Below are 15,442 nucleotides of genomic sequence, written 5' to 3'. Positions count from 1 at the left end.
GCAAGGTGTAAGTATATATAGGAGCACGTATTATAGAAAATGTACATCCACACTCACCTTTTACACTAAGATCAATAGCAGCTTCTAAAAGCACTTCTAATTCCCCTTTTGGCAAAACAGGAACCACCCATCGAGGCCTAAGGATTATTATAAAACAAAAAGAGGCTTTACTGGTTTCATAGTAATGAAACACTATAAATAAGTTACCTACCGTAGTTACTGTTACTATGAAAAAGTGAGAAATTCTGACTATATTATATTCACCATATAGACTTTTAAAAAGAAGTAGGCAAATTATCTACATTGGAAAACTAAGAGACATCTATTGTGTCTACATACTGAATTTTTTTAGGCACTGTCAAATGAGATATAGCAATGGCAGGGAATTCTTTTAATAGCTTCCATAGAATACTAAAACTAACCTATTCAATTATCAATTAAATGTATACCTTTTATTAGTAGGAAAACGCTCTTTGGGGGCTCATATTTATTAGTGAAAGGACACACTGTGGCAAGTGTTTTGTTTTACTCCTCTTCACAAAGACAAAAGAAATTAGATCTCAACAAAACATTTATCTCACCTTTTCCTAAAGATCACGTCTCGGGTGTGGGCCTCTAAACCTACTGTCATAGGTACATTCCCATATCAAAAGGCAATACAGAAAGCCACTATGCCATCTTAAGTACACTCCCACATTAAAAAGTGATGCAAAGGGCACCACACACTCACCTGGTACATTCCTTACTTTTGTAAAAAGTTCAGCTTTCTGCAACTATGTCTACTGACAAACCCACTACTCCCCAGAAATAACTTTCTTTCATCTGTCCCTTAATCCCTGTACTAAGAAACAGCAAAATTCCCAAATATCTCTTTTCGTTTTTAAAAAGATGCCTCAATACATATAATCTATTAAAGGTAAACTGATTCTATCCTTTTTGTTGCTTTTATATATACAAAAAAAAAAAATCTTTTCTGTCTGCCACTAAGGATTTACTAACAGTTTCAGTTCTCTAGTCCTTATGAAAATTACACTCTAACAGAAATCAGCAACCGCTAAACAAAACAGAGAAAGAAGCAATACAACCTTCTGCAATAAGGTCTCTGCTGTAGCAAATGGACATTCCACAAGTGAGAAAAGTTCTCCAGAACTCTGGTATAAAGTTCTTATCAAAGAGAAATGTTTGTAAATATTCAAAACAAAATACCTACCTATTTGTCTACGCTAGAAACACAGGAAGGGTTCATAAAGCATCATTAATCTGAAACTGTATTCATATTGTCATTACCTTCCAATATTTAAAATCCATAAGAAATGCCTGCATTAAGTACAATGAGCTGCAAAGTGTTCAGCTAGGACTAAAATGTTCAGGCTATTAAAATAGTAAGACTTGAGACACTACAATCTACTCTTTTCTTTTTCTCATTTACTACTAGTTGCAATGCTGGAAGTAGTTTTGCTTTTCTAGTTTACTGCATCCATTAATAAAACATCCAAACAAATGCACCTGTTGATCATGTCATCCAGCTTTGCCAGCTCAGTATGTGGAAATGCAGGATCTTCATCTTCATGCTGTGGTGGGGCATCACCTTGCCCTTGTTCCTCTGGAGGAGGAGTTGCTACGGAATTCTCATTGGAAGAATCAGGTGATGAAGTCTTAATTAAAAATTAAATATTCCAAATTTAAACCACAGATTAAGGAAAAATATCTATTTTTAAGTGTCCATATATATGCCCAAATATTTAATAAAACTAGGGTCACAATGTTTATCTTTTTAAAATTTAATTTGGTTAATACAGAAGTATTTTCCCTCATGATTAAGAATCTTTTTTGGGGTGGGGGATGGAGTCTCACTCTGTCTCACCCGGGCTGGAGTGCAGTGGTGCAATCTCGGCTCACTGTAACTAACCTCTGCCTCCTGGGTTCAAGCGATTCTCCTGCCTCAGCCTCCTGAGTAGCTGTGATTACAGGCACCCGCCACCACGCCCGGCTAATTTTTTGTATTTTTAGTAGAGACAGGGTTTCACCGTATTGTTCAGGCTGGTCTGGAACTCCTGACCTCAGGTGATCCACCCACCGCCGCTTCCCAAAGTGCTGGGATTACAGGCGTGAGCCACCGCACCCGGCCAATTAAGAATCTTAAAAATTAACTAATGGCGGCCGGGTGCGGTGGCTCACGCCTGTAATTTCAGCTCTTTGGGAGGACGAGGCGGGCAGATCATGAGGTCAGGAGATTGAGACCATCCTAGCTAACATGGTGAAACCCTGTCTCTACTAAAATTACAAAAACAAAAACGGGTATGGTGGCGGGCGACTGTAGTCCCAACTATTTCGGAGGCTGAGGCGGGAGAATGGCTTAAATCCGGGAGGCGGAGCTTGCAGTGAGCCGAGATCACGCCACTGCACTCCAGCCTGGGTGAAAGAGTGAGACTATGTCTCAAAAAACAAACAAACAAACAAACAAACAAATTTAATGGCAACACATTACTGCAGGAGTTGACTAAGTAAAAATTAGAGGATATGTTTTTGTCATGTCTACTGTTAATAAATACATTCATAATAAACCTTATGAATTATCTCCTTAAGGATAGGATACTGAAGTAAAATGACTAACTAAACAAAATAAACTATTCCTTTTAAGGCTATATTCCCAAACTACATTATCAAAGATAACACTAATCTTCACCCTCACATGCACCTTTGTGTTTACAGTGTCTTCATCAATTTAGGTTCTAATAATTTAGTTTGACTATATACTACATAAATTCTGTACAAACCTGCTTTTTTTAAACTTAGATTATAGATTATAATTATAGATTCACAATCTGTTCCAAGAAAACTCTTCATTCCTTAATAATAACCAATAGTTTAGACACAAAAATTCCTAACTAGGGATTACAGGTTCCTATTGCTGTTACTTTTCTTCTTCCTCAGTTTCCCTTGAGAGAGACAAATAAGAAAAGGCAATGAAGCTGGATTCCTCAAAACATCAAGAATTAACACCTCATAATTAAAGAGATTAAAATATTTAACTTAAGCAACACATAAATTTCTTCCTTACAAATACCAATTATGTTTTAGGAAGATGAAATTGAAAAGCATGTCTGGAAGAGGACTGTATAGAATTGACCTCATTTCTTAAATGTTTAATAGAACTTTCCTATGTTTTCTTTATTGCAAGATTTTAAAACTGTAATTTCAGTTTCTGTACTCAGAACCATTATACTGGTGGTTACAAGTCTGTACTCAGAAACTGAAATTATAGTTATTTATTACTTTTTCAGTCTTTCAGTCACCCAACTGTCCTTCAACAGGCAAATGGACAAACTAGTACATTTATGCAATAAAATACTACTCAGCAATTGACAGGAAAAAACTTTTGTTGCGTGTAACAATATGGAAGAATACTAAATGCATAATGCAAAATCTCGAAAGATTAAGTCAGCATGATATAGAAAAGACAAACTATGCGGTATGGTAGCTCACATCCGTAATACCAGCACTTTGGGAGGTGAAGATGGGAGGACTGATTAAACCCAGGAGTTTGAGACCAGCCTGGACAACATAGGGAGACCCTATCTCTAGTTAAGGAAACAAAAGAAAAAGAAAAAGGCAAAACATACAAATGAAGAGCAGATCAGCAGTTGCCAGGAACTGAAAATGGAAGACTTAAATATACAGGGGCAGTGCAAATAAATTTTTGTATTTTACATGTTCATTATACTGGTGGTTACAGTCTTTCATTTGTCAAACCCAATACCTGTATATTATGCATACATTATGTATAAACCAAGTGACGTTTACTGTCTGTAGCCAAACAAATAGAAATTTAAAAAGCAAGAGAAACAAGAAGCGTATGCACGTGGGTTTCAACTTCCAAGTCAGATGTGATACTTAGCAACAGATTACTGCATCTGCCTATAACTGAGAAGTGGCTAAAATTAATTGCTTGCTTAAAAAACTGCAGAAGCTACCTGGGTAAGAAAAAGGGAATACTCCAGAAACATATAGACAAGATAACTGCGATTAATGATTTCATTCCAATACAATTCTGCCTACAGTGGATATGGGCAGCAGGCTCAAAACTAGCTCAAAATCCACTGCAGATGCAGGTGGAAAATCACGGAAAATGTGGAAAGTCACAGAAAGTGTGGGAAGATGAGCTTCAGCATAACTTTAACACACTATTTACAAGGCTTGAAGCAGAAAGTTTGATTTCCTATCAGGATATAGGAAATCAGGATTTCCTATCAGGATATTATGCCATAGTTGGGAATAATAAAACCTAATGGTGGCCTCCAAAGAAGAGAGTGAAACATTTCAGCATTGTTTCGCTGAAACAATGGGAAGAGCCCCACTATGGTCTACTGAAAAGGAAGAACAAAATAGAAGACCACTGAATCTTACCTCTCTCTGATTCAACAGTCTCTAAGCTTGAATTAACCAACCCCATTCTGGCCAGTGAGAAAATAGTTATATTCTCTAAAATGGAAAGGTAATAATAATGTAAGTAAACTTTCAGATTAATGATGTCATATGAACATAACCCTTAGGTGTGTTTCTGGCCTAGAACGTACAGATAGGGATACTTTGGAAATGACAATGTGATTTGTGAGTCTAGGTCATGAAAGGTATCATGGCTTTTTCTTCCCTCTCTTTTAGGTCAATTTCTCTGGCAGAGGTTAACTGCCATGTCTGAAGTCACTCAGGCAGCCCTACGAGGGGATCCGCATGGTTAAGAAACAGGCCTCTACCCAACCGCCATGTGAGTAAACCATTGCGGAAATGGACCCACCACAGTCACAGTCAAGCCTATCCATACATATCTATGATAAAGTTAAAGTTCATAAATCAGGCACAGTAAGAGATTAACAACAATAATTAATAATTTTTCCATGGATGGAGCCAGTTGAGGGGTGAGAGGGTTCAGGATGAAACCTGTGATCATGAGATACTAGATTTCTCATAAGGAGCATGCAACCTACATCCCTCGCATGCATAGTTCACAGTAAGGTTCATGCTCCTATGAGAATCTAATGCTGCCATTGATCTGACAGGAGTTGGGGCTCAGATGGTAATGCTCGCTCACCAGCCTGATGCTCACCTTCTGCTGTACGACCTGCTTCCTAACAGGCCACAGTGTGGTACTGGTCCGACCTGGGGACTGGGGATTCCTGCTGTACATACACAACAGTAGCAAAATACACATTCTTTGCAAGGGCACATGGAACATGCATCAGGATACGTAATGCCACAAAACGAATCTTAACAAATATAGGAAGACTTAACTCATAAAAAGTTTCTTTTCAGATCAGGATACAATTAAAGTAGAAATCAATAGCAGAAGAGGCCGGGCGCGGGGGCTCACGCCTGTAATCCCAGCACTTTGGGAGGCCGAGGCAGGCAGATCATGAGGTTGAGAGATCAAGACCATCCTGGCTAACACGGTGATACCCCGTTGTCTACTAAAAATACAAAAACAAAATTAGCCGGGCGTGGTGGCATGCGTCTGTAGTCCCAGCTACTTGGGAGGCTAAGGCAGGAGAATGGCGTGAACCCAGGAGGCGAAGCTTCCAGTGAGCTGAGATCACACCACTGCACTCCAACCTGGGCAACAGAGCGAGACTCCACCTCAAAAATAGAAAAAGAAAGCAATAGCAGAAGAAAAACTGAAAAATTCATAAATAAGTAGAATTTAAACAATACATCTTAAATGGCCCATCCATCAAAGAGGAGAAATCCTATAGAAACTATATAATATGTGAGGCAAATGAAAATGAAAAAATACCAAATTTATGGGATAGAGCAGAACCAGTGCTGAGGAAACCTTATAAAGTACTTTAAAAAAAGATCTCAAATCAACAACCAAATTTGCACCTTAAAGAACTAAAAGAATAACAAAATACATCCATGCTCCACAAAACATTTCATTCAAGATGAACTAAATATACAATGGTCATCTCATAATATTGCAATAGTCCATTTTTACTAAATTTTTTCTGTTTAGAACTTACCATTGTATTACAATTGCCTACCATATTCAACTCATGCTAACAGGTTAGTAGCCTAGGGCAATAACTGGCCTACATGTGTAGTAGGTTATACCATCCAGGTTTGTGTAAGCACACTATGATGTTTCCAAGACAGTGAAATCACCTGACAATGCATTTCTCAGAACATATGCCTTCATTAAGTGACACATTAAAGCAAAAGCGAGCACAGATGTAAGCAAAATAGAGAGTAGAAAAACAACTAAGAAAAACCAATGAAATCAAAATTCTGTTCCTGAAAAAAATAAAGAGCTGCTAAACCTTTAGCTAGACTGACTAAGAAAAAGAGAAGAGTCAAATAATTAATATTAAAAATAAAAGAGGCATTACTATGGATTTTATACAAAAAAGTTAAGGATTATCAGTGCATCCTATAAACCACTGTATCTCAGCAAACTGCATGACCTGGATAAAAGGACAAATTCCCAGAAGCATACAATCTACGCCAAGAACAAGTTATAAAGAAATAGACAATCTGAGTAGATCTTAAACCTCTGTGGCAACCAGTCCCAAGGTATGATAACCTCAACTGTAATTAAAGAATTATTGAAGGCTCATGCTGGGAAGTATGCAATGCAAGTTAAAAACCACTAAGAGGCTGGGCGTGGTGGCTCACTTGTGTAATCCCAACACTTTGGGAGGCTAAGGTGGGTGGATCATGACGTCAGCAGTTCAAGAGCAGCCTGGCCAAGATGGTAAAACTCCATCTCTACTAAAAATACAAAAATAAGCTAGGGGTGGTGGTGCTTGTATTCCCAGCTACTCAGGAAGCTGAGGCAGAGAATTGCTTGAACCTGGGAGGTGGTGGTTGCAGTGAGCCGACATCGCACCACTGCACCACAGCCTGGGAAACGCAGCGAGACTCCCTCTCAAAAAAAAAAAAAAAAAAAAAAACTACTAAGAAGCCAAATTTTATGGGAATGAACAATTTTTTTTTTAACCTTTCCCTGAAAAGATAAGAAAAAGGTCCCTTGAGCTTCTCGGAGGGAAAGATGCAAAGTAGCCATTTTGAAATACATAAGGACATTCTGTTCTGTTAAAAGAAAGCCCTCAAGAGAAACTAGTTTATACTACTGAGGTTTTTTAATGACTAAGAGACCTAAAGGAAAAAAAAATACTCAACTCTAGCCTGCTACAGCATTCTACATGGTAGAACTAAAAACTCCAATTCCAGCTCCCTATATCCATCATGTTCCATCTAAGCCACAGCCCAAAGGCCACAGGCTCACTACGACATTGAGACTTAATCATAAGATTACAGATTGCTTCCCCTACCCGAATACCAGTAGTACATTACTAGAGCCCATCTGCCAAAGTTCCTTTCTACATAGTACTTTATGTGCATCTCTGAAGAAAAAATTACAATGCATACTAAAAGACAAAAAAACTGTTTGAAGAGACAGAGCAAGCATCAAATTCATACTCAGATGTAACAGGAATGTTAGATTTAACAGATGGAGGCCAGACGCAGTGACTCAAGCCTGTAATGCCAGCACTTTGGGAGGCGATTGCAGGTGGGTAGCTTGAATCCAGGAGTTCAAGACTTGGCTGGGCAACATGGTAAAACCCCATCTCTACAAAAAAAAAAAAAAAAAACACAAAAATCAGCCAGGCATGGTAGCACATGCCTGTAGTCTCAGCTACTTGGGAGGCTGACATGGGAGGATAGCTTCAGCACACGAGGGAGAGACTGTGGTGAGCCAAGATCCTGCCACCGCACTCCAGCCTGGGAAACACAGTGACAGCCTGTCTCCAAATAAAAAGATTTATCAGATGGAAATATAACTATCATTAATGCACTAAGGGCTCTAATGAATAAAGTAGATGACATGAGAAGATAGTTAATGTAAGCAAAGAGAGAGAAATTCTAAAAAAGAATCAAGGTAATACAGTATAGATCAAAAACACTGCAACAGGAATGAAGAATGCCTTCATTCCTGTGCATTTTAATGATGCACTCATTAAAAAATTAGACTTTGAACACTGAAAAGCAGAGAAAAATAGGCTGAAAATTAAAAAAAAAAAAAAGGCCTGGCACGATGGCTGTAATCTCAGCACTTTGGGAGGACGAGGTGGGCAGATCATGAAGTCAGGAATTCGAGACCAGCCTGACCAACATTGTGAAACCCTGTCTCTACTAAAAATACAAAAATTAGCTGGGCATGGTGACGCGTGCCTGTAATCCCAGCTACTCAGGAGGCTGAGGCCGGAGAATCGCTTCAACCTGGGAGGTGGAGGTTGCAGTGAGCCGAGATCACACCACTGCACTCCAGCCTGGGTGACAGAGCGAGACTCCGTCTCCAAAAAAAAAAAAAAAAAAGAAGCAATTATAGCTAAAAAATGTCCCCAAATTAGTGCCATACAATAAACAAGAGATTCAGGAAGCTCGGAGAATTCCAAGCTAGATAAATGCCAAAACAAACAAACAAACAAAAGAGTACATCTAGAAATACATTCAAATTGCAGAAAATGAAAAATAAAAAGTTTGAAACATGCTACAGGCAAACATCTTACCTATAAGCAAAGCAATGATTAGAATTACGCTGGGTTTGGTCTAAGAAATCATATAAGCAAGAGACTGGAATAAAATATCTATAAGTGTTGAGAGGAAACAACTACCAATCTAGAATTCTGTATTCTGCAAAAGTATACTTAAAAAGTGGAGAAATAGAAACTTGCTCAGACAAAAGTTAAGAGAATTTGTTGTCAATGTATCTGCTCTGCAAGTTTTTCTGAGAGTAGAAAAATGATATACAACAGAAACATCTTCAAAAGAAAAGCATTCTGTAAGGAATGCATGAAGGTAACATAAAAACTCTTCTTTTTATCTTAAATGATCTAAGACATAATGGTTTCTTTAAAATAAAATTAGCAGCTGGGCACAGTGGCTTTTGTCTGTAATACCAGTGACTTGGGAGGGCTCAAGTGGGAGGGTTGCTTGAGTCCAGGAGTTTGAGACTAGCCTGGGAAACATAGTGAGACCCTCTACAAAAGTTAAAAAAAAAAAAAAAAAAAAAAAAAAAGCCAGATATGTTGGTGCATGCCTGTAGTCCTAGCTACCTTGGAGGCTGAGGTGGGAAAAACACTTGATCCCAGGAGTTCAACACTACTGTAAGCTAAAATCATGTTACTGCATTCTAGCCTGGGTTGACAGTGATGCCTGTCTCAAAAAATAATAAAATAAATTAAAATAGCATTAACAACAATGTATTCAATGATTACAGCTTACGTAAAAATGAAATGAAAGACAGCAATGATACAAGAACAGGAGGAAACAATTACAGATATTTTGTTATGATAGTACATGTACTCCACTTTGGAAAGTGGACTTATGGATTTGATATAAATGCATATTGCAAATTCTAGGGCAATCACTAAAAAATTTAAAACTAAAAAAATAAAAGCCTATGATTAATAAGCTTAGAAAAGAAAAAAATATATAGAATGTTCAATTACAACCACAAAAGGCAGAAAAAATGGACACAGTAACAAACAATAAGGGTAACAAATGGAGAATAATAACAAATAGTGTAGTTACTAACACAACTATATCAATAATCATCTTCAATATCAATGGCCTAAATATACCTATTAAAAGATTATCAGAGTAGATCAAAAAACAAAAGTCAACTATATGCTGTCCATAGGAAACCCACTTTAAATATAAAGATGTAGATTAGAATTAAAGGAATGAAGAAAAACATACCAAGCTAATACTAATCAAAACAAAGGAAAATTAGCTATACTAACTTCACAAAGTGAACTTCAGTGTAGGAAAATTATCAGGAATGAACAACAACATTATATATGTGGTCAATTCAAAAAGGTGGAAATATCTTTAATGTATATGCTCCTAACAATATGGCCCCATAATATGTGAGGCAAAAAGTGATATAAATGCAAGCAGGACTAGATTGATCCATTAAGATAGTTTGAGAGTTCAACACTTTTCCATGAGAAATGGACAGATTCAGCAGACTATATCAGTAGAAACATAAAAAACTAAACAGCGTCATCCATCAACTGGATCTAACTGATATCTCTAGATTATTTCCCCCACAACAGTGAGTATACCTTCTTCCTAAGTGCACTGGGAACATTCACCAAGATAACCCGCCCAGTGGCCATAAAGCTCACCTTAATAAATTTAAAATAAAAATAATAAAACACATGCTTTCAGGCCACAATAGCATTAAACCAGAACTCACTAAAAGACAGTTGTAAAATCCTAAAATATTTGGTTACTAACGCACTTCTAAATAACGTGAGTTATTTAGAAGGAAAGAGAAAGGGCTGGTCACAGTGGCTCATGCCTGTAATCCCAGCACTTTGGGAGGCTGAGGCAGGTGGATCACAAGGGTCAGGAGTTCGAGAACAGCCTGACCAACATGGTGAAACCCCATCTCTACTAAAAATACAAAAATTAGGTGTGGTGTCGCACACCTGTGATCCCAGCTATTCAGGAGGCTGAGGCAGGAGAATTGCTTGAACCCAGCAGGCAGCGGTTTCAGTGAGCCAAGATCAAGCCACTGCACTGCAGCCTGGGTGACACAGCAAGACTCAGTCTAAAACAGAAAAATAAAAGACAGAGAGAAAGAAAGCTCAAGAGAAATAAAAATAAAATTTGTACAAAGTGAAAATTCAACTTAAAATTTGTGGAATACAGCAGAAGCACAACTAAGACAAAAATTTATACCATTGAATGCATATATTAAAAAGAAACTCTTAAATCAATAATCAAAGCTTCCATTTAAAAAAAAACTATCAAGAAGTACAAATTCCAAAGTAAGCAGAAAAAAACTACAGCAGGAATGAAAATGACAAGAAATTAACAGAAAAATCAGCAAAACCATACACGCTGGTTCTTTGAAAACATCAATAAACCTCTAGCCAAACTAAGAAAAAAGAAGACACAAATTATTAATTAAAAAATTGAAACAAGGGACATATAATACAGATGCCATACTCATTAAGGGATCCCCAAGCCTCAGGTCACAGACTGTACCAGTCCGTGTCCTGTTAAGAACCAGGCTGCACAGCAGAAGGTGAGTGTCAGGCGAGCCAGCATTAGCACCTGAGCCCCAACTCCTGCCACATCAGCAGACACGTTAGAATATCACAGGAGCCTGAACCCTATTGTAAACTGGATCCATGTGAGGGATCTAGGGTGCGTGCTCCTTATGAGAATCTAACTAATGCCTGATGTTCTGAGGTGGAACAGTTTCATTCCAAAACCATTCTACATCCCCCCATCCATGGAAAAACTGTCTTCCACAAAAGCAGTTGCTGGTCCTAAAAGGGTTGGGGCTGCTGCATTGAAGGATAATAAAGGAATACTATGAACAGCTCTATACCTACCAGAAATTCCTTTAAAGACACAATCTGCCAAAACTCAGAAAAGAAACAGATCATTTGAATTGGCAATATTTTCTAAATAAACAGTCAATAAATAACAATCTTCTGAAACAGAAAGCACAATGCCCAGAAAGGCTCAGTGGTAAATTCTCTCAAATATATCAATTCTCTACCATTTTTTTCCACCAGATGGAAGCAAAGGGAATACTTTCTTTCTAGGCCATTCTATGAGGTCAGCATTACCCTCACATCAACAACCAAATATATTGCACGAAAACTAGACCAATATATCATAAACATAAATCCAAATATCAACAAAATACTACTTCAAGGAACTAGAAAATGAACAGCAAACAAAACCTAAAGAAACCAAAGAATGAATCTTAGAAAAAGGAAGAAAAAACACACAAATGGGAATTAAAAAGCCAAAACCCTGAAAACATTAGCTCAATGCAATTAATGAATCACCCTAGGAAAAAAGGCAAGAAAAAGTAAAGGCAAATTACTAACATTAGAAGCTTCATGTATCTTACAAAAAAATCTAACAGTATAGTAAAAGAAGTAATTATTTCCAAATAGGTCAGCACAGAACTTTGATATTAAATCTATGTTAAACCTTTTAGAAATATTATTTCACTTATCCTTGTTTTATAGATATGAAAACTGAGGCTTAGATATTATAGCAGTTAGAGTCATAAGATAATCTTATAAAGTGGGGTTTGAATATAAATAGCTGCCTGAAGTCTGTGCTTATAACTAAGGTTACAGGGACTAATTTAATACTTTTGCCCTCAGATTCACATGGGACCTTAGATACAGAAAAACACAGGGCTACATTCTCAACCATGTACAGTAATCAAGGTTTCCTTTCACTAAATGCCAGAGTCACTTTTTTTTCTTTTCTTTTTTTTTTTTTTGAGACAGGGTCTCATTCTATCACCCAGACTGGAGTGCAGTGCCTCGATCATAGCTCACTGCAGTCTTGACCTCCCAGGCTCAGGTGATGCTCTTGCGTCAGCCTCCCAGGTAGGTGGGACTATCTGCATGTGCTACCATGCCCAGCTAATTTTTGTATGGGAGACAGGGTTTCACCATGTTGCCCAAGCTGCTGTTGAACTCCTGGGCTAAAGCAATTCTCTCTTTAGCCTCTGAAAATGCTGGGATTACAAGTATGAGCTACCACACTCAGCCCACAGTCACTTTTTTTCACGTGTAACTTAAAATAACCACATATTTTATGATTACTTTACAAATCATTCAGGACATGTTTCACAATTTTGTATTTCACAGTACTCAAAACAACAGTCTTACTCCTACCTGGTTCTGTTGGAAGAGATGCTGAGACTGGCCATCAAGAACCTGGCCCTGGCTGTCGTTCCCTCCTAGTGGAGAGCCATGAGTGATGGCTGTCATACATGACACAGCACAGATCTTTGCTCTTTTTTTTTTTTTTTTTTTTTTTGTCTCTTTATGTAGTTGTCCTAAGGGAAGAAATTATAGTCCACATATAGAAGATGAAGTACCAGCATATATCAGCCTTAAAAATTTCCAATTCAAGGACAGAATATCTTGCAGAGACCATTTCATAACCTAAAAGGAAAAAAGGTACCACTGGCTTACATATTAAAAAGACCAGTAAGAGTCTGGGCATGGTGGTGCATGCCTATAATCTCAGCACTTTGAGAGGCCAAGGCGGGTGGATCACCTGAGATCAGGAGTTTGCAACTAGCCTGACTAACAGTGGTGAAACCCCATCTCTAATATAAAATACAGCTGGGTGTGGTGATGCATGCCAGTAATCTGGGCTACTTGGGAGGCTGAGACAGGAGAATCGCTTGTACCTGGGAGGCAGATTTTGCAGTGAGCCGAGATGGTGCCATTGCACTCCAGCCTGCCTGGGCAACAAGAATAAAACTCTGTCTCCAAAAAACAACAAAAAAAGATGAATAAGAAATTATTACAATTTTAATATGTACACTAAAATCACCAGTCTTTACAGTTAATAACAGAGGATTATAAAAATGAGAGAAATAAAAAGCTAAATGTGTATTTACAGTTTTACTTCCCTTAAGAAATTCACACTATTGTACAAGCAGTTATGCCAGGAAACATGCCATATATTATATAACATTCCAGAAAAATAAGTAAGCTTCTTGGTTGTCATTTTTAACTTACAGAAGAATCTGTGAAAGGCCTATCAATTGCTGCCTTATATATACTGTGAAAATTTAATACCTAAACATAAGGAAACTAGTATTAGATTTTTACAAAGAATTCAAGACAATGCACAGTCAACACATCATTGTATCAGAGCATTATAAATGGCTTTTAAGATAATTTTTTAAGTGATTTAAATACAAAATTTAAAACTTTGGGGTAACTCTTCTTTGGAAAGGGTTTAAATTACACCATATTTCTCCAAAACCATCAAATCTGTCAAGTGAGCTCATGTTTCCACTTTGACAAGTCTTTTTTCCCAAGGTCCTTTTTAATAGTCCTTCAGGAGAATCAACAGTATACTCAAAGAATCTTAACAGGACTAGAGGACACAGAAATTTAATGGTTAGGGTTCACTGCAATCTGATAGGAGTATGGGAAAACGCCACCAAATCCTTTACATTCCATATTCATTAGTCCAGTGGTTTTCATACTAAATTGCAAATTAGCATTTCCTGAAGTACTTCTAGAGGACTGCTAATGTCCAAGTTCCAGCCTAGACCAAACAGCAAAACATCTGAGACCTAATAATCAGCACTTCTTTAAAATCTCCAAGCTTAATCTGATGTGTCACTGATTGAGAACTAGGTTTGTTTCCATAAAAATTAAAACTTGAGGCTGGGTGCGGTGGCTCACGCCTGTAATCCCAGCACTTTGGAAGGCTGAGGCGGGCGGATCACGAGGTCAGTAGATCGAGGCCATCTTGGGTAACACAGTAAAACCCTGTCTCTACTAAAAATACAAACAATTAGCTGGGCATGGTGACAGGCGCCTGTTGTCCCAGCTGCTCAGGAGGCTGAGGCAGGAGGATGGTGTGAACCTGGGAGACAGAGTTTGCAGTGAGCTGAGATCACACAACTGCACTCTAGTCTGGGCGACAGAGTGAGACTCCATCTCAAAAAAAAAAAAAAAGAAAAAATTAAAACTTGAAATCAAAGCAAGGTAGAAAAGAATAATCAGTGATATCTATGTGTCCAAAACACACTGCCAAGAAAAAAAAGAGAGAGAGAAACAGAGTAAGGCACAGTATATAAAAAACTAAAGTAAAACAAATCAAATAAACAAAAAACCACACATGACCAATACATATGTGTATAACAAATTTAAGAACAGCACTTTTTAGAAGTCAGACACTATGTGAAACACTTAATTTCACTCAACAAATCCATTTAGTAGTTGTTATTAACCACCTTCACAGGTAAGTAGAAACAGAGAGTAAAAAAAAGTAAATTGCTGGGCCAGGCGTGGTGGCTCACACCTGTAATCCCAGCACTTTGGGAGGCCAAGGCGGGCGGATCACCAGATGTTGGGAGTTTACGACCAGCCTGACCAACATGGAGAAACCCTGTCTCTACTAAAAATACAAAATTAGCTGGGCATGGTGGCGCATGCCTGTAATTCAGCTATTTGGGAGGCTGAGGAAGAAGAATTGCTTGAACCCAGGAGGCAGAGGTTGCGGTGAGCCGAGATTGCGCCATTGCACTCCCACCTGAGCAACAAGAGCGAAACTCCATCTCAAAAACAAACAAACAAACAAACAAAAAAGTTAATTGCTCAAATCAGTACTTAGTGGAAAAAGGGATTCTAACATAGGAAGTCTGCCATGATTAAACCGCTACACACATACCCTTTCAATCTCATTAATAATCAAGACAAAACGTTATAACAATGCAATACTATTCTGTTTTTCCTGACCATATTCATCAAAAAAAACTAAAGACTGGTAACTAAACATTTAAGTCAGACATAGATTGTTCTTTAATAAATAAAATTGAAAACCAAGTTACAAATTAATATTATTCCATAAGGGCAGGATTGAA

At 37.8% G+C, this 15,442-nt stretch overlaps 1 protein-coding gene across 1 annotated transcript in view; it reads right to left on the bottom strand.

The window, feature by feature from the left end:
• Window positions 1-12,842, bottom strand: part of USP9Y (ubiquitin specific peptidase 9, Y-linked) — a 144,737-nt gene extending 131,895 nt beyond the window's left edge. The window contains 3 exon segments of the mRNA NM_001009110.1: window positions 58-137; window positions 1,507-1,655; window positions 12,723-12,842. Coding sequence (NP_001009110.1) covers window positions 58-137; window positions 1,507-1,655; window positions 12,723-12,818 — 325 coding nt within the window. The 5' untranslated portion in view covers window positions 12,819-12,842.
• Between the last annotated feature and the right edge of the window lie 2,600 nt (window positions 12,843-15,442).

This window comes from Pan troglodytes, chromosome Y, assembly GCF_028858775.2.
Source record: "Pan troglodytes isolate AG18354 chromosome Y, NHGRI_mPanTro3-v2.0_pri, whole genome shotgun sequence".
NCBI lineage: Eukaryota > Metazoa > Chordata > Mammalia > Primates > Hominidae > Pan > Pan troglodytes.
The sequence above is the reverse complement of the archived record's forward strand: the minus strand, read 5'-3'. Positions and strand labels throughout refer to the sequence as shown.